Source organism: Diabrotica virgifera, chromosome 10 (genome assembly GCF_917563875.1).
Source record: "Diabrotica virgifera virgifera chromosome 10, PGI_DIABVI_V3a".
In the NCBI taxonomy this organism is placed as follows: domain Eukaryota; kingdom Metazoa; phylum Arthropoda; class Insecta; order Coleoptera; family Chrysomelidae; genus Diabrotica; species Diabrotica virgifera.
Window position 1 is genome coordinate 22,071,956 of NC_065452.1, and position 20,340 is coordinate 22,092,295.

The 20,340-nt window shown below is 32.7% G+C and overlaps 1 protein-coding gene across 3 annotated transcripts in view; it reads left to right on the forward strand.

Moving 5' to 3' along the window:
* Positions 1 to 20,340, forward strand: part of LOC114336421 (dual specificity protein phosphatase CDC14C-like) — a 137,568-nt gene that overhangs the window by 38,508 nt on the left and 78,720 nt on the right. For 2 of the 3 annotated variants that reach the window (XR_007695746.1, XM_050641587.1), the window contains exons 5-7: positions 5,692 to 6,208; positions 6,390 to 6,528; positions 17,672 to 17,944. Coding sequence is in view for 2 of the 3 variants with exons in the window: in XM_050641587.1 (XP_050497544.1) it covers positions 5,692 to 6,208; positions 6,390 to 6,528; positions 17,672 to 17,944 (929 nt within the window). In the remaining variant the exon portion in view is untranslated. The remainder of the gene's footprint in view (positions 1 to 5,691; positions 6,209 to 6,389; positions 6,529 to 17,671; positions 17,945 to 20,340) is intronic. The other variant, XM_050641588.1, reaches the window with a different exon arrangement.

Here is a 20,340-nt window from a genome sequence, read left to right on the forward strand (position 1 = left end):
TATTGTCCTCGTTCTTTCACTCAATTGTTTAGTATACATGGCTTGAAAAATGGACATTATATTCCTCTTGTCTTTTGTTTACTTCAAGATAAAAGTCGTCTTCATATTATCTCGCTTTTAAATATATCATAGAAGAATATTTTACAATTAATTGTCCTCTATCCTCTAAAGCAACAACTTCCGACTTTGAAATTTCCATTCATAATGGTATTCGTATAGCATTTCCTGAAGTAGATCTTCATGGATGTCGTTTTCATTTGGGACGGGCATGGTATAGAAAGGTAAAGCACTGGGATTAGCTCCAGAATACCAGAAAAAAGGTGTTAACTCAACCGAAATTACGCATTTTCTTATTTATATTTTTGGTCTTTCATTCTTATATCTTGAAGTTCTTAGCGATTTTTTTGCTATAAATTTGGCAGAAATTAAACCAGTCGATGAAAGAGTCGCCCAATTTTGTGATTATCTTGTTGATAATTACATATCTGAAAATTCAACATTTCCTCCACATCTTTGGGCTGAGCACTCTTCATCCTTACAAAGAACCACAAACCCATGCGAAAGTGTTCATTTCAAGTATAATTCTTCTTTCTACTGCCCTCATTCCAACATTAATAATTTTATTGATATAATTTTACAATTTCAAATAAATACCTATATTAAAATAAATTCTGTTTCGAAACCAAAAAAAAATGTTGCCGAAAGTAAAGCAAAAATAAATTTTCTAAATGAAAAAATTTTAGAATTAAGAGGATGTAAAATAAATAGATTAGAATTTGTCAAAGTAGTATCATATAAATTTAGGAAAAATATTTTGTAATTTTATATTTCTATACACATTTTGTAATATTTTCCAAATAAGTTTTTTGTGATGTTATTTTTAATAAATCTATAAAATATGTACTTATTATGTTTTTGTATTTTCTGTTATAGTTATTAAGGTACCAAGGGTATTATAAGGATAATAACGCTTGAGGTCAATGGTGTATATACCGAGGGCCTTTGGTCCGAGGGATATACGTTGACCGAAAGCGTTATTATCTATAATACCCGCGATGCCTTCAACGTTTAATGTCCGACTAAATTATTTTTTATATGCAAAAAATTTGAGTGAATTTTGAATTAATTAGTTTTAAAATAAGTACATTTACCAGCAATAGTCTTAACGTAATTGTGGTAACCATAGTTTTACTTAGGTTGTTATTTGTCAACTTGACAGTATTTAACTAGCCATTTAAATTTAATGCTCTAAGGCGTTCGGGCGTTGTTTTTAAGAATAACGCCCTAGGGCATTATATCATACTTAACTGACTTCGAAATCATGTCATTATTTGTCAAATAATATACCAGTCGGACATTAAATTATTAATGTCCGACTGGTTTATTATTTGACAAATAATGACATTATTGCGAAGTCTATTAAGTACGATATAACGCCCAAGGGCGTATTATTGAAAAATATCGTCCTAGGGCCTATTACCACAGTTACGTTACGACTATTTCTGGTAAATGTACTTATTTGAAAACTAATTAATTCAAAATTCATGCAAATTTTTTGCATATAGAGAATAATTTAGTCGGACATTAAATGTTGAAGGCACCACGAGTATTATAATAATAACGCTTTCGGTCAACGTATATACCTCGGGCCGAAGGCCCTCGTTCTATACACCAAAGACCTCCAGCGTTATTATCCTTATAATACCCTTGGTACCTTAATAACTATAATAACAAAAAATAATGGTTATTATAAAATATATTATAATGGTTATAAAACTAATTGTATATTATGTATAAGTAGTTAGTTGAAATTTATAAATACCGCCTAGTGTGAATAATGTTTAATACATAAAGGTTGAAAATTAAATAAAAAAATACCAATTTTGTCAAAAATTTACAAAGGGACGAAGATGTGGCAACGTTTCACCTTCACATAAAGATTAGAAGCATGTAATTTATTTAAAGCTTGGGAGGCAATTCATATGTGACCATTTTAGCGACAGGTAAGATACCCTTTTTCGGGAGGCATTTCATATGCGGCCGTTTGAGGCATACGCATTTCAGTATTGTTTATTTTGTCGCATACCGTAATTTCATAAAATAATGATGGTTTAATTTAAAGGATAATTTTTTTATATTTTTGATCATATCCATCTTCTATGCCTTCTATCTATTTTTGAATAATTCCTCCCCTCGTTTCTTCAACTAATCTCTTCAAGAGATATTGTCATTATAAGTATAAGATTGTATTACATCTCTTTGTTCTATTCATTCATTCTGTTAGTATTAGACAGGGTCCGATTGTTAACTTGCCCTATTGTGATTAAGTTCATATCACCATTTTCTTTTTTATTCTACAAATATCACTTTTAAGTCGTATTTTGTTATCAGCTTTCACAATGACATTGTTAGCATATTGCAGATAATTCATATATTGTCAGTTCATTTTAATACATCTTTTCTTCCACTGTGTATTCTTCAATGCCTACTAAGATAATAATTATTGATTAAACAGTTTTTCAGCTATTGGGTCTGTTTGTTCAACTCTCTGTCTTAATTTAACTGAAGTTAAAAAAGAAACATGTCAGGAAGTCATGTACATTTTTTTTAAAATATATTAAGAAATTAATCAAACATGTTTTTAAAAGAATAACTAAACTGTGAAAGTTTTTCTATAATAGTTATGCAACTAAGTAAGTCAAAAAGTGTTTTAACAATCAAAACCTAAAATTTGAAAAACAGAAAAACAGTGAAGTATGTAGATGCCATTAACTTTACATACATACATAATCGATGTTCCTCTTATACCGGAAGGTGTCGAGATGTCTTCTTTACTTTTATTCTCTGCGAACTTCGCCACTTTTTACTGACCTTAGCTAATTCTTTGGCTTCCTGCCACGATTTTCCTCTACTCTTAATATTTCCATCACACTTGTATTCCAGGTATTCTTTGGTCAGCCTGTTTTCCTGTTTTTCCCTATCGGTCTTGCTTCCCATGTCATTTTAACTTGTCTGTTGTCATTCATTCTAAATAAGTGTCCAGTCAATTTTAATTTCTTTTGATGCATTTTTTTCTTTAATGTTTTTTACTTTTAATTCTCTTCTAATATCTTCGCTACATCTTTTATCAGTTCTCCTAGCTCCCACGACTTTTCTTAAATACCTCATTTCCGCGGCTTGCAATCTCTTTTCTTGTTTATCGTTCAATACCCAATTCTCTGCTCCATATATAATGATAGGTACGTAAATTGTTTTAGAAATTATCATTTTGGTTTTCTTTGTTATTTCCTTTTTATTAGAAAGTTTTTATAGAGGGAATGATATGTTCTTGTGGCTGCTTTTATTCCATTTCCAATTTCATCTTCTTGTGTCCCCTTCTTATTTAAAATTATTCCAAGGTATTTAAATGTCTACCTGTTCTATTTTGTTGCCTTGGATTTCAATATTTACGTTAACTTCTTTGTTGGATATTGAAATGACTTTTGTTTTTTCCATATTTATTATAAGGTAGTAGTTTTTTAATTCTGTCTCCCAGATTTTTATATTTTCTTCCAGAGCTTTTTCAGTCCTTGGCACAATAACAATATCATCTGCAAACACACAGGCTTCGATTTTTATTTGTTGTAGGTTTCTGTATCCCATGGTAATTTTTTTTGTTTTGGGCCAGCACTTTTTAATTACTTCGTCAATTCCACAAATAAACAGTAGTGGGCTCAATACCCCTCCTTGCCTGACTCCGTCATTATTCGTAAATTTGCTGAAAATAAGATTGCCTGTTCTTACCTGATTTATGGTGTTGCAATACAAACTCTGAATTGTGGTATCAGTTCCATATCTACTGCCTTATTTGTCAAGCTTTGCCATATTCCCTCTCTGCTCACCAACCTAACTTAAGTAAAGAATACCCGATAAAAATTCAATTCAAAATATCAATATTTCCTTACTATAGTTATCAGATTTATTTCTATTTAAGAGGCCCACATATTGCGTTAGTGCTTGACAGTTTTGTTCGACGAACAAGTCTGTTTGAACAAAAATGAAGCAAAACAGAAGTGTGTGACTTGCAAACTAACGTTTTTGTTGGCGTGCAAAAAACATGAAATAATCAGGTTCAGCTTGATTATGTCTGTCGAACTTGTTCGATACGCATTTCAATTCCAGCAAATCTGAAGTGTGTGGATATAATAATTTTAAAAACCGACATTTCATCGAAGACAATCAGTTTGGATTCAGAGCCGGCATGGGAACGAGAGAAACGGCAGTTTACTAGTTCTGGTCCAAAATACTAGGGCCAACAGAAAGATATATTTTTATGCTTCATAGTCGAAAAAGCATTTGATAGAGTAAGACAGACATGATCTACTATTCGAATGTTAAACACTACTAAAAAACTTATAGAAACTAAAACTTATACTGGAACCAAAACGCCAGAATTAGTATCGAAGGTTCCACATCCGCAGAAGTAGAAATTAGGAGGGGAGTTAGACAAGGATGTGCTTTGTCACCCCTGCTAATTCTGAGTTTCTATTTAAAGATGCACTGGAAGATTCCAAGGATGGAGGCATGGTGAATGGCATAAAGATGAACAGCATCAGATATGCTGATGATATGGTGTTGATTTCTGACTTGGGCCTACAATAACTTATCGACAGGACCAACTTAGTCTGTGAGCAATTTGATATAAAAGTAAACATTAAGAAAACCAAACTGATGTCAGTCCGAAAAAAACCAGATGCCTTTTTTGCTACAACTGCATGGATGACACCTGCAGTTAGATTTAACACATGACTTTGAGATATTCAGCCTATGCATGTTTAAACTATTTGGATACTCCGTCTTGCCTGGGTGTAATCTTCGATCGGTTTGAGTTTTCATATTTTTAGAAAAGTTTATATTTCCTGCTGATCTTCTTGATGACATAATTATATCATTCAGTGTAAACATATGTTTTCTTCTGAAAGGGTGAATTCTTCTTTCAAACTGTGTGAGTTACATTGCTTTTCATTTCCTCAGCCAAACCTCTTAAAAAATAAAATTTAATTTTATTTATTATTTTTAATGAGAATTAACCACAATTTCAGTTGGTTTATTTTTATTTCGTTTTGTTTTTAGAATTAGAATTTCACTGCCTCTAATACGATTGCTGCCTTGTTTGTTGGCTTATAGGTTGGTGTGTAATCGGCGCGAGGGCACTTCCCCGTGGGAGCCCATTTTTTGGTCCCTCCACCGTCTGTTCTTGGACTGGAGCGTTACAAGAAGCGTCTATTCTAGAGGAGACATTTCACTAACCTTGAAGTTCGAAATCCTTTGTAGTTTCGTAGAATTTTGTCAGCAGCTGTTGATGGTTAACTGTGTCATAGGCGGCAGTCAAGTCTATGAACGCTACACATGTTATTTGTTTCCGTTATGGAATAATTTTAGTCTCTACAGATTCAGTGATCTGGTTCAGTATCAGTAACCACATCAAATGAACAAATGTTTTTAATAAAACTGTTTAAAATATATCTGAAATAACCACACGTTACATTGCCAATGCCAAGTCATAATTGTCGCATCATTCAGCGAAAATTGGTAACTAAATTATTAACAGGCCGTGGAAATATGGTCTGCCCTAATTACGTTTTTTATGGCTCTATATCATCATAATTTGAAATGTGCATAGTGAAAAGTAAAAAACATTTAATTTTTTAGATAATATACCTGGGTTACTCACCTGAAAGGGCATACGAAATTCTAACCGAAAAATCTACAAAAGAATACCTTAAATTCAGGGATGCGTCTATTGGAGAACCATACACGCTTAGCCTGTTTGATTGTTTGAAGGGCATCAAGAAAGCATTGGATCATGGATTTTTTAACTTAAGTGATTTCGATTACATGAAGTACGAGCACTACGAAAAAGTGGAAAATGGGGACCTAAATTGGATAGTTCCTGATAAGTTTATCGCTTTTTGTGGTCCTCAAGGGATAACTTATAGCTTAGGGGATCATAAACCAGAAACCTATTTTCCATATTTTAGAAATCACAATGTCTCTACTGTTGTAAGGTTAAACAAAAAAGCATATGATTCAAATGCCTTCATCGAAGCAGGCTTTGATCATAAGGATTTATACTTTGTCGATGGTGGTACTCCGAGTGAACGTATTTTGCAGCAATTTATCACCGTTTCTGAAAATGCTAAAGGAGTGATAGCTGTTCACTGTAAAGGTATGTTGAAAATTGCTAAGCCTTTTAAAATAATCACTTACCAAAGCAACAACTTGCATGGCCACTCCCCATGAGCTCTCACAATTCCAATAGGCTAACAAGATCAAGTGGATTATTGTGTATATTGACGTATTTTTATTTTATGTCTTTTTCCGCAAAATAATTTTGAATATATTATCAGCAGGACTAGGTAGGACTGGATCCCTGATAGGGTGTTATATCATGAAGCATTACAAATTTACCGCAGAGGAAGCTATTGCTTGGATCAGAATATGTCGCCCTGGATCAATTATAGGCCACCAACAATCTTGGCTTCAAGAGTAAGTCCATTTTATCCTTTGTAGGCACCATAAATTCTCGGTCCGGCATACAACTAAAAATATTTTTTGTAACAGTTACTTCTCATGCATTTTTGTTTTTTAAGTTAAAAATTTGAAATTAGGTAGACACAGTCATATTCCTTTAATTTTTTAAAACTTTTTGACGTATTCAAGATAATTCCGTTATCCCTTTTAAGGGATGTGAATTGTACAGTATATTGTACATTGTGAACAAACGGTATATACGACCTGTACAATATATTGCACATTGTAAGTAAATTGTAGTTACTCTTGCGACTTACTGAAAATAAAATACAATTAAAAGTCGTATATCTGCAACTAATTATTTATTTGTATGATATAACATAAAACACTTTTGTTTTAAACAAAAGGACGTGCCCGTTTTCTGGAGTATATTTTGTATGATTTTATCAAAACTTCAGCGACATTTGATGACGAATAAACTTCTTCCCTCTGCCTTGTAATCAACAGCAGAACTAACAACTTTCCCGTTGTCTGTACTGCTTTCCTTCAACTCATTATCATCATCACTCCTATCTTCCTCCTCCCCATCTCCCCAACCATAATCGTCATTGTCGTCATCACTAAAGCCGTCAATATCTAATAAGTCTGCCTCAATTAGCTCTATTAGTTGTTTTTCATTTAACGTCTTTCATTTACTCATTTTTATATGTATTTTAAAACTGCAAAATAAAAGAAGTATAAACAATTGTAAACAACATGTGGTTTTGTACCATGCCTGTCGACCTCCGTTTATTCACACTGTAAAGTGTACTGTACACTAATGTTTACTCAAATATAGAAAAAGCAAACAAACTTAACGCAAATTGGACCGTAAATGTAACAAATACAAGTGTTTCTTAACATCAGCAAAAATATATCTGATATTTAAAACCAATCTGTAAATTATTAAACGCCACACTTTACATCGAAACACTATGAAGTAACCATCACAACAACCTACTTCTTTGAATTTCATTTTTTTACTTACTACTAATCAACGCTAGATGGAAGCAACCGTTTAAAATTAAAATCAATATGTATACACTACCATGTACATTGTGAATAAAGAGGATAGAAACATCTGGTCACGTTATTTTGATACCAGTAAAGTGATGTACAATATACTGTACCTGTACACCATGAGCGAAAGGGTTAAGCCGACCACTCACGATACTGCGGTGTCGTTCAATTTTGTCGAATTCGACTACTTGACAAAAATTTGATCATTTGTGACCGTGCATCCAAAAAATCGTTACAATTTTACCACAGAGAGACTGGCCTGTTTGCTGCAGTACTGCAGAATTGATATCATCGACGATTTTGTCGAACGACACCGCAGTACCGTGAGTGGCCGGCTTTAGAGTTCGGATTTAAAAGCACAAAGAACCGCAAAAAAACTCATAAAAAGCATAACGACTTTATGAAAAAAAAGCATTTTATTATACAAAAAAAAACCATGAAAATAAGCATATCAATTTTGAGAAACCATTTTTTACGAAAATTAGCCTAAAACATATACAGGGTGTTTCATTGAGAAACGGAAATACTTGAATGGTGAATAGAGGTCACTGAGGCGGTTCTAGATATACCACATTTTTTGTCTCACCGATTTTTATAATCGAGTTACAGGGTGTTTTATCGATTTTACCCATTTCTTTCTGGACCCATAACTTTAGAACCACCTTGTATATTTTTTTGATATTTGGTACACATATGTATCATTTACAACAAATCCCATCCAACTACTAATAAAAGAAAACATCCAGGTCCGGACTAAAAAAAATTATAAATTCTTTGTGACCTTGAAACAACTAACACCCTGTATATTAAAATTTTTAAAATCCGTTTGCATATTTAAAAAGAGCACAAAAAAATAAGTCTAATGATTTGCTTCAATTTTTCGGCGGGACAATTTAATGACTTTAATTTTGAAATCATATTTAAGTTTAAAAAAAAAACAAGGAATTATTAACTTTTAATAATAAATTATTAAAGTTAATGAACAAATAATCATTCTAAACATAATCAGTACTTATTTACTATATTAGAACGATCCATTTACTAATCACAAGAAAAATCCAGGTCCGGACAAAAAAACATAAAGTAATTGTGACCTTGAAACCACACCCTGTATATTGAAATTTTCCAAATTGGTTTGCACATTTGAAAAGAGTACAAAAAACTGAGTTTATAGCTTCGCTTTAACTTTTTGCGCAGATATTTTAATGACTTTAATTTTGAAACTAAATCTATTGAATTTTATTAATACTTATTTAATAGGTACACTTCGCGTCAAAAAAAACTGGTACAACTCTTATAACCGAAAATAGTGTTTTTCAAGCTGTGTAAGTTGATCTTGTCACAAGTGTCATTCCAATTTCTAGGGCAACGTTTCCAGTTCAACGAAAATATTATATCAAACTAGGTAAAAACGGGGCTGTGCGACAGACCGCATTTTTTAATATACTAAAAACTAAAACAATTGTAATTTTCCGTCATCTCAATTAAGTATCCATACATTGATTCGTGTTTTATTATAATTTATGAAAATATTTTAATTCAAAACTAACGATACTTAGATAATAAATCTTGACATGACTTTAAATTATTATGTTTAATGTCAAATCGAGAGGTGTGATTTCTCGTAAATTGTAGGACAGAACTGCATTAAGTTGTGTAGAATAAATAAAACACACTGGAAAAATTAAAAATTTAATTTGAAATTAATACAAAATGAATAACTTTTAGAGTGAACAAGTGTGTAATTTAAATATATGTATTACAAGTCGAAATATACATTTTAAACGTTATTTTTTTGTATTTAGATTTAGTGCAATTCCGTTATCTGTGATGGCAACAACGAAGTGATTCACGAACAATAATTGTCAGTCTGAACACAGGTTTACATTGGGAAAAAAAAGTGTACCAGTTTTATATGACGCGAAGTGTACATTGGAACGACCCACCTACTAATCACAACAAAAATCCATGTCCGGATTAACAAAAAAAGTATAAAGTAATAGTGACCTTGAGAAAGCATCCTGTATATTGAAATTTTTAAAGTCCGTTTGAACATTTGGAAAGAGCACAAAAAAATAAGTCTAATGGTTCGCTTCCTTTTTTTGCGCAGACAATTTAATGACTTTAATTTTGAAATTAGGCCGAAATTTTTAAGAACTTTGACAAAAATTAGGATAATTTCAAAAGTAATTTCATTAAATTGTCTGCGCAAAAAATTAAAGCGAGCCATTAAACTTAGTTTTTTTGTGTTATTTTCAAATGTTTAAACGGATTTTGAAAATTTCAATATACAGGGTGTTTTTTCAAGTTGACTATTACATAATATTTTTTGTTAATCCGGACCTGGATTTTAATGAGTATTTAGTCATTAACTTATTATTAAAAGTTACTAATACCTGATTTTTTATCTCAGACTTATAAAAAATTTCATTAGATTTAATTTCAAAATTAAAGCTACTAAATTTTCTGTGCAAAAAATTAAAGCGAACCTGTAAACTCAGTTTTTTGTGCTCATTTCAAATGTGCAAACCAATTGGGAAAACTTCAATATACAGGGTGTTGTTCCAAGGTCACAATTACTCTGTTTTTTTGTTAATCCGGACCTGGATTTTTCTTGTGATTAGTAAATGAATCGTTCTAATGTAGTAAATAAGTACTGATTATTTTTAGAATAAGTATTTGTTCGTTAACTTTAATAATGTATTATTAAAAGTTAATACACCTGCTTTTTAATCTCTAAAAACTTAAATATGATTTCAAAGTTAAAGTCATTAAATTGTCTGGCCGAAAAATTTGGGCAAATCATTAGACTTATTTTTTTGTGCTCTTTTTAAATATGCAAACGGATTTTAAAAATTTCAGTATACAGGGTGTTGTTTCAAGGTCACAAAGAATTTATAATTTTTTTTAGTCCGGACCTGGATTTTTCTTGTGACTAGTAGTTGGATGGTTTGTGTTTTAAATGAGACATATGTGTACCAAATATCAAAAAATATGCAGGGTGGTTTAAAGTTATGGGTCCAGAGAGAAATGGGCAAAATCGATAAAACACCCTGTTGTAACTCAGTTATAAAAATCGGTAAGGCAATAAATGTGGTATATCTAAAACCGCCTCAGTGACTCCTATTCACCATTCAAGTATTTCCGTTTCCCAATGAAACACCCTGTATAATAATTTTTAAGGTCAGCTTAAGAACTAGTAAGTAGCTATTATGAATTTAAAAATAGAATAGAATAAACAAAAAAAAATAAATCGCCGCCACCTACGAAAAGTATAACTCCGAAAAATGCCGTTAAGAGTATAACTTTCAATGAACGCCGCGAAAAATATTATTTTCGATTATATGATCGTGAAAATTATAATCCCTAATAAAGTTCTCATTGAAAATAATTATTATTCTTCGATCAATAACATTGAAAAAAATTATTTCTAATTCTGTATTTATGAAGATTATAACTCCTAATAATGCGCGGTGAAAAGTATGATCCCGAATGAATGAGAGCGAAAAATATTTTTTCCGTTCTATACTTTCGAAGACCATAACTTCTAATACGGTGCGGTGATAAGAAAAAGTTCACAATAATTACCTGTAAAAAGAATTATTTCTGATTATGTTTCCACGAAAATTAATATTATTAAAAATTTTTCGGCCAAAATAATTACTCTTCGATTAATGACAGCAAAAAAAATCATTCCTATTTCTATGTTTGCGAAGATTATGAATCCTAAGGCAGGCCGCACATCAAAGAAACATGAAACGTAAATTACGTTTCATGGAAATAAACCACTGATAAACAAATATATGTCCGGCCATTTATGAAACTCTCCGAAAATAAAAATGTGTCATGAGCATGAATCACACTCGTTTCATTGGTAGGCGGACTTTGAGATTTGTTTAGCAGTGTTTTCTTTTCATGAAACATGTTTTTCGTTTCATGTTTCATGTTTTTCGTTTCATGTTTCTTTGGTGTGCTGCTTGGCTAATAATGCGCGGCGAAAAGAATAATCCTAAATAAGCGACGGCAAATTTTATTTTCGTAGCTACTCTACTGGAAAATAATTTTTGTTTAATGTAAATCTTCGAGGAGTTATTTTTTCCGCAAGAACAGGAACGTAAATAATTATATTCGTCGTCATCTATTAAGAACTAGATGTCTTCGTCATAAATATTTTGGGAGTTATAATCTTCGTGGATGTACAGATAAATTTTTTTTTTTTTTGTTGTTCCTGGTATAAAAATAATTCTTTTGGTCACAAATATTTTTAAATTTATAATCTTGTTGGGCACGTAAATAGCAATAATTTCTTTCGCCGATATCTGTAGAGAAGTAATTGATTTCCCCACAACCTTTTGAAAATTATAGTATTCGCCGGTGCATTAACAAAATTATTTTTTTTGTAGTCACTTATTGAAAAATGACTACGCTGTAAATCTTCCAGGAATAATTTTTTTTGTAAATCTTCCACAAAGGGGAATAATTGCTTTCGTCGGCATCTATTAAGAACTAAATCTTTTCGTCATAAATATTTTGGGAGTTATAATATTCGCGGACACGCGTATAAAAAAAATTATGTCGCCAACACCTATTAAAGATTTATTATTTTCACTGAAAATGTATTAGGAATCACATTAATCATAGGTACCAGCGAGATAATTGAAATAAAAATGGTTTGGCCTAATTTTTATCGATACTTTAAATAACGGAAAATATATCATTTTGTTTAAAACATGAAACAACTAAATACTCATTTAAATGTTCCATCGTAAAATTTGGGTGCGCATGTCACAAATCGAAAAGCTTTTGTAAAAACATTTTCGAACAAAATGGCCACACTGGTTATTGGTTCATACATTGCTACTCCCCCGATCGTCAGACTATATTTTTTTCATCTGTAAAAAAATTCTTGCCACTGGTGCTGAAGTACCGGGTAGACACATAGCAAACTCCACATTTTTTTTAAATCTGGCACCTCAATATGGTATTTGTGAAAATGGGTGAATAGCTGGACCCATTTCTCGGAGTAACTAGCTTCATTTGAATTTTGGAAGAAACCTTTTGCCAATAACCCCTCATCAAATAGCTCATCAATCATTATTTGGGTTTTCGATTGAGGTTCTTGCACTTTATTTATTTTTTTCTGCTGCTTTTTCTATTTCACTCCAGTTAAGGTACTAGTACACTTTAGAAGAACAAAAATAAGCATTTTTTCAAGATTTTTTTTTTCGGAACCTTTATTAAAAATGAACATAAAACTTTTTACATATTAATATCTAACTCTTAGAGAATACAAAAAATATATCTTTTTTCATTTATGCACGTACACTAATATTGTAGACGGTATCAAAGTCGAGGCCTCGAAAAAAAGTAGTTCCAATGCCGGACAGTTGAGGTGCTCAGAGCAACAGTGGCTTAACCTCAAAAACGAAGTTTTGAGATAAATGCAATCTTTGCATTCGTATTTACATTCCCAAGTAGCACCGAACGGGTTTATTAAGTCTTTTAAGGATGCTTTAAAACTGTAGAATAAAACTAAAATTAAAACCATTTGGTTTTTAAGTCAACCTTAAGGTTGCAATAAAACCGCTTTCAGCATAAAAGGGCCCACTCTGAAAGAGGTCAATAAAACCAAAAATAAAAACCTTCTTAAAACTTTGTTTTCTTAAGCAACTGATTTTAAGGCTGCTGTGAAGGTGCTTTTAAAACCATGTTAAAAGACACTTTAAGTGCAGGCAGTTTATAGCAAACTTAAAAAGGGTTCTTAAATGGAGACTTTTAAAGCCAATTTACCATATTAAATGATTCTTTAAACCCATATACTCCATATAGGCCAACAAATTTTTTCATGTGTTATGATAGGTAGATACGTATTTGTAACCATAAAATAATAAAAAGTACTTGGTTATTTGGGACTGTCAAGGTAAAACACTTGCGCACCCAACTTTATTGATAATGTTAACAAAAATAGGTCTAAATAACTCACGCGCCCTAAAATTTCTGACTTTTGGCGATTAAAAAATAAAAGTAATAAAAAAATTTAAATCCGAAAAGTATTAATTGAAAAGAAAAATAATTGTATCTACAATTTTAATGTTTTAATGTTAAAATAAATCGAATTTACTTCTTTAAGGCGCTTATTTATAATTTTTATGTAAGCCTTATATTGTAATCTATCATGGCTTTCAGCATCTCCAGAAAGCAATATGGCTGAAATCCAAATAAAACTATTTGGTCTATCGACAAAGAATTGTTAAGTTCAAATGGTTTTATTTTATACCTTTCCAAGAGCATATATCGTACATAAATGCAAAATTGCCTTGGAATTAAAACCGTTTAGTTTAAATGCTGCTGTCAATAATGCCACTCGGTTTTAATGTGAATCTAACCTAAAATCGAGACGTCGTAGTGCTGTGTGTGTTGTATTTTTCTTTTAAAATTACCAGTTCGTTTATATTTTAAGTACTTGCTACTTATTTCTTCCATACTAACTGTACTTTCACTTTTTACAACACACTACACCACTGTTTCGCTCTAAAAAAAATGGCCGACCATTTTGGACATAAAAGAAGAGGGGATGAGTTTAGTTTTATTGTTTCTAACAAGAAGCATAATTTAGTCTTTACGATAACTAAATTGATTCAGTTAAGAGCGTTTGGTTTTAATATAGCCTACTACTTAATTGCTTTTAAGAAAGCAACTTTAAAGAGAACTAAAAAAATAGTTTTAAGGCATATGTTTTACTGGCATAATAGTTTTGAGATCAAGTAGTTTTAATAATAGGTTTTATTAGTCATATTGGGAGAATCTTTAAAACTAAAAGGTCACAAGCGAGAATCTAATAAAACCAAACAGTCCGAAAGTTCTTCATAAAACTGATTAGTTTTAAAGTGAACTGAAAATAAATCATTTTAAAATTACAATAAGAAAAATTATCTATTAAGATTAATTAGTCTTATTTAGTACTCTTATTAGATACTTTAAAACTAGTGACAAATGCTTAACAGTTTTAAAGTTCTGACAGTATATCTACAAGGTAACTTTAAAACCATTATCTTCTTATTTACCACATAAAACCTTTATAAACCTTAAATAAAACTGAAATGTTTTTATTGTGCTACTTGCGTTGTGCTTATGGGATGGCACTACAAATTATGTAGAGCCATTTAGTCAAATATAGAGGTAGGTTGTGAAGACCCTTGTTAATAGGAAGATTTAATGTTGCTGCTGTAATTGATATATTAATCTAAAAATACTTAAATTGTGGGTTAGGCCACTGTTGCTCTGAGCGCCTCAGTTAATCTCAGCATTGGGATCTCTGAAACAAAAAAATCGTACTGTATTTGAAAAAGGAAGGTTTATTACGTGACAATTTACCACCGTTAGTGAAAAATTCCGCAAAAAAAGATTTTACGGAAATTTAAAAAAATTTGTAAAAAAATCACCCGTCTTTCTTCAGTTTTCCATGGTTAAAAAATATTTAGTTTTTGGTCAAATTGTGGTAAATTGTCACGTAAGACACCTTCCTTTTTCCAATGCAGTACGATCTTTTGTTTCCGATATCCCAATCCTGAGATTAACTGTCCGCCATCATTTTTCGAGGCCTCGACATCTGCTCCCTCTACAATATTAGTGTATGTGCATAAATGAAAAAAGATATATTTTTGTACTCTCTAAGAGTTAGATATTAGTATGTAGAAAGTTTTATGTTCATTTTTAATAAAAGTTCTAAGAAAAAATTCTTGAAAAAATTGATAATTTTTGTTCTTCTAAAGTGTACTCGAGTATCAGACGGGCTTCCGACGGGGAAGATCGACACTGGATCAAATATTTACAGTCAAACAGATCTTGTGCAAATCATGGGAACACGATATTGATGTTCACAACGTGTTTGTAGACTTCAAACAGGCATACGACTCAGTCAAAAGGAACAAACTATACTATATATTGACTGAATTGGCAATACCACACAAGCTAATAAGACTCATTAAGGCCACAATGGACGAAACTCAGGCATGTGTGCGCGAATGCAAAACCACCGGACAGACTTTTTCAAAATTTCGCAGGGGCTAAAGCAGGGAGATGGGCTGGCCCCAACATTGTTTAACCTGGCACTGGAGTATGCGGTTAGGCAAATGCAAACTGGACGAGGAAACCTACTGACCAACCGAACGGTTCAATTGGCCGCTTATGCCGATGATATTAATATTATGAGTAAAACATCAACAGGAGCACGGGAAACATACGCAGAGTTAAAAACACAAACAAAATTGCTAGGTCTGGAAATTAACACAGAAAAAACAAAAATAATGACTCGGACATTTTATCACTCTAGAAACCTTTAAAATAAGCTTTTGTAGATTAAATTCTGTTCAGCCATTTCGGATATTATAATATATTATGATTACATACACACACATACAAGCACGCCCACATACACACACATACATTAACATACAGATCTGATGGTCTACTCGAAAAGTTACATCGATTGGTGATAAATTGAGTTGTTTCTGATGCGAATTGACAAAGTTACATTTCCGTACGATGCCAAAGCTTTCTTGGAAAGGAAGCAAAATATGTCTTCGCCGTCGCTTTAGGATTATTCTTTTCGCCGCGCATTATTAAGATTCATAATCTTCGCAAACAGAAATAATTTTTTTTGTTGTCGTTCATCGAAGAATAATTATTTTGGCCGAGAATTTTTTAGTAATGTTAATTTTCGTGGAAATATAATCAGAAATAATTCTTTTTACAGGTAATTATTGTGAACTTTTTCTTTTCACCGCACTGTATTAGAAGTTATGGTCTTCGAGAGTATAGAACAGAAAATAGCTATTTGTATAACAAGGGAGGAAAGTGCTACTTTTCCTCCCGAGAATGAAGTTTACTGCCCGACGCGTAGCGGAGGGCAGTAATCATTTAAGGGAGGAAAAGGCACTTTACTCCCATGTTATACATATGGTTTTTCCACCTTCCTCAAATTAATAAAAAGTCATTTTTCATTTTTACTTAATTTATTTATGTAACTAACCAACAAAATTTATTAAAACTAAAACTAACAAGTAGGTACAATATAACTGTCAACTGTCAAAATATAAGTCAAATTATTAATGTAAACATTTTTAAATCAAAATAACAATTTACTGTTTTTTACCATTCTGCAAAATACTGGGTGTTTTATAAATAAACGTTAAAATGTATAGATACTTACGTATTAGAAAATAGATATTGTACAGGGTGTCAATAAGTTATATTTCATGAATGACATCACTTTTACTTTTCCTCCCTAGGGAGGAAAAGTAAAAGTGACGTCATGGTATTTCATTCATGAAATATAACTTATTGACGCCCTGTACAATATCTATTTTCTATTACGTAAGTATCTACACATTTTAACGTTTATTTAAAAACATTCTGTATTTTGCAGAATGGTAAAAAACAGTAAATTGTTATTCTGATTTAACAATGTTTATATTAATAATTTGACTTATATTTGACAGTTGACAGTTATATTGTACCTACTTGTTAGTTTTAGTTCTAATAAATTTTGTTGGTTAGTTAATAAATTAAGTAAAAATGAAAAAATTACTTGTTATTTGAGGAAGGTGGAAAAACCATATGTATAACATGGGAGTAAAGTGTCTTTTCCTTCCTCCCTTACTATACAAATAGCTATTTTGCACTCCTTCATTCAGGATCATACTGTTCACCGCGCATTATTAGGAGTTATAATATTCATGAATACAGAATTAGAAATAATTTTTTTAATGTTATTCATCGAAGAATAACTATTTTCAACGATAACTTTTTAGTAGTTAATTTTCGTGGACCCACAAACAAAAATAATGTTTTTGGCTGATACTCCTCAAAAAATAATTTATTCGCTAACACTTTATTAGGGATTATAATTTTCAAAATCATATTTTAATCGAAAATAATATTTTTCGCGGCGTTTATTGAAAGTTATACTCTTAACGGCATTTTTCGGAGTTATACTTTTCGTAGGCGGCGGCGATATATGAACCTATCCGGCCAAAAAATTATGGTGCTTCAGTCGTAAGTACAATTAACAGGTTTTTATGAAATTTATTGTTTACAGAAAGCAGAAACAAATGTGGGAAACGGGTGATACGCATAGAAAGAAACATGGCATAACAGCACCAATTAAACATAAAACTGGGATATATTCTCTATCGGTTGAGAACAAAGATGAAAACTCCAACCCAGATACTGTTCGTAAAATAGCTGAAGAAGTGGATCATATGGACCTTCGTGATTCTGATGAAGAGTGTGATGAAGAATCTCAAGGAAACCAACTTAACCGAATTAAGTTGCAAAGAGGAAAGATTGCAAATATCAACAGCTGCAATCAGTAAGTATGCTTTATTAGTATGTATTTTTTAATAGTTATTTATTTAGCGTATAGCTTACAATATCAACACAATTAAAAACAAAGCAAAAAAAATAATTCGATTTTTAAATACAGCACCTAGATACTTGCAACTTTTTGCATTATGTTCAGGATGATGTCAGGAAAAAAGTCTACTACAGAAAAGTGGGTGGAAATGCCAAAGGCGGATCCAGCAACCTTGCAAGGTGGGGACAATGAAATAAAAAATGTCTCGTCACTAGCGTACGCAGGATTCTTTTTCGGGATGGTCTGATATTTTCTTCTTCTTCATGTAAGTGCCATAACGTTTCAGAGAGCTGGTTACCGTCATAGCTATCTTAATTTTATTCACTGCCACCCTCATCAACCATGAAGTTTTTCTTCGTCCTGGACTGCGTTTGCCTGCTAGCTATTTTTGTAGACCTATATATTAGTGACCTCTCATTACATGTCCGAAATACACAAGCTTTGTCTTCTTGATGCTTTTTATTTTTTTATAATCGCAGTAGTCTTGCTGAGACGTTCTAGTATAGTGGAGTTTTGAATCTTCTCGTCCCAAGAAACTCTTAAGATGCTTGTATAGCACCACATCTCGAGAGCCTCAAGGCGATTTAGATCGACTTTATTCACAGTCCAAGACTCGACACTATACAGTAAAACCGAGAAACGTAGGTCGTTAATGCCAATTTTAAGTCTCTGTTACATGACACTTTAGACATCCTTCTAAAAGTGGCTCTTATTCGGAGTCTTTGTTTTAGAATTGCAATTTTAGAAAATAAGATAGTTTTTGTCTTTTAAAGTTTATTAAAAGTAACGAAAATGAATAATTTTCCTACGGCGATGCTGTACGCAGCTTACAGCGTCTATTGGAGACCACCGGCTTACTTTATTGCAGTCGACAATACTAACCATTCTAGAAAACAAATTACCATAACATAGCAGCGGCAATTACTATTTTTATCTGGACTCTGGCATTGAATTGAATATATGGTAATAAACATATTTATTGTGGGAATTTTTCATTTGTTATGTTACAAAGACTTTTAATAATTTTCGATTCCAAGGAATCCTGACATATTTAGGTATGTTTCAGTTATTCAGTTATCAACAGGACACAAAACTCACTATTATTTTTTTTCAACCGTAATCTTTCTTAAAAAAGTGTCAGTAGACACCAGGCGAGGTCTCAAGGAGGGGACAATCGGCTCCATTGGCCCCCCCTTGGATCCGCGCCTGGGAAATGCATAGTCGCATTTTAAAGTGAATAAAACGCATCCAAAATTGCATAAACATGTTAAAATAAGTGTATTAAGGGCCAGATTTTGTTACTCGGTGGGTTTTTGGGGTACCTAAAGACCCTGAAGAATGGACCACCGGAGCACATGGTGCCCAGGGTCGCTGCTAAGGCACGTCATCTCAAGTTTCGAGGGTTTTCGGCACTAAATTGAAGCAAACTGATTACTCGCGGGTTTTTGGAGGTTGCTGAACAAGAATATGCCATCAGAACGACCCCCGGTGCACCTCGCGCCCAAAAACCTTCCAAAAATCAGAAGAAAATATGCCTTAGCAGTGACCTTGCGCAACAGGGGTCTGGGGGTCCTTTCTGATGGTGTATTCGTATTCAGCGAACCCAAAAACCGCCCAGTAATCTATTTGCATGCGTTCAAGGCCGAAAACCTTCGAGACTCCAGGGTGCATCCACCAGAGTGCACGAGGTGCTCCGGGAGTCAGTTCTGATGGTGTATTCGTGTTCAGTACCCCTAAAAACAGCCTGTGTAATCTGTGTGCATCAATTTAGTGCCGAAATCACTCAAAACTCCAGAAGATGACGTGACACTAGACACCAGGTGCTCCGGGTGTCGGTTCTTTTGTCGTATTCGTTTTCAGCAACCCCAAAAATCGCCCGAATAATCTATTTGCATCAATTTAATACCGAAAACCCTCGAAACTCCAGAAGATGACGTGACTGGGCACCAGGTGTTCCGGGGGTCGGTTCTGATGGCGTATCCGTGTTCAGCGACTCCAAAAACCTCCATGTAATCTGTGTGCATCAATTTCTTACCAATAACCCTCGTACCTCCAGTTGATGTGCCTTAGCAGTGACCCTGTGCACCAGGTGCTCCGGAAGTCAGTTCTGATGGTATAGTTGTGTTCAGCGACCCCAAAAACCCACGTGTAACAAAGTCTTGCCCTTAATATGCTTATTTTGACTTATTTATTCACTTTTGGATGCATTTTGGATACATTGTTCTACAGGGTGATTGATTAGTAGGGTAAAGCTCAATAGCTCCGCTATAGTAATAGATAGCAATAAAAGTTAATAACAAAAATTTTAGCCACCTTTGAGCTTCACATTACAAAATTAGTTAGAATGTTAC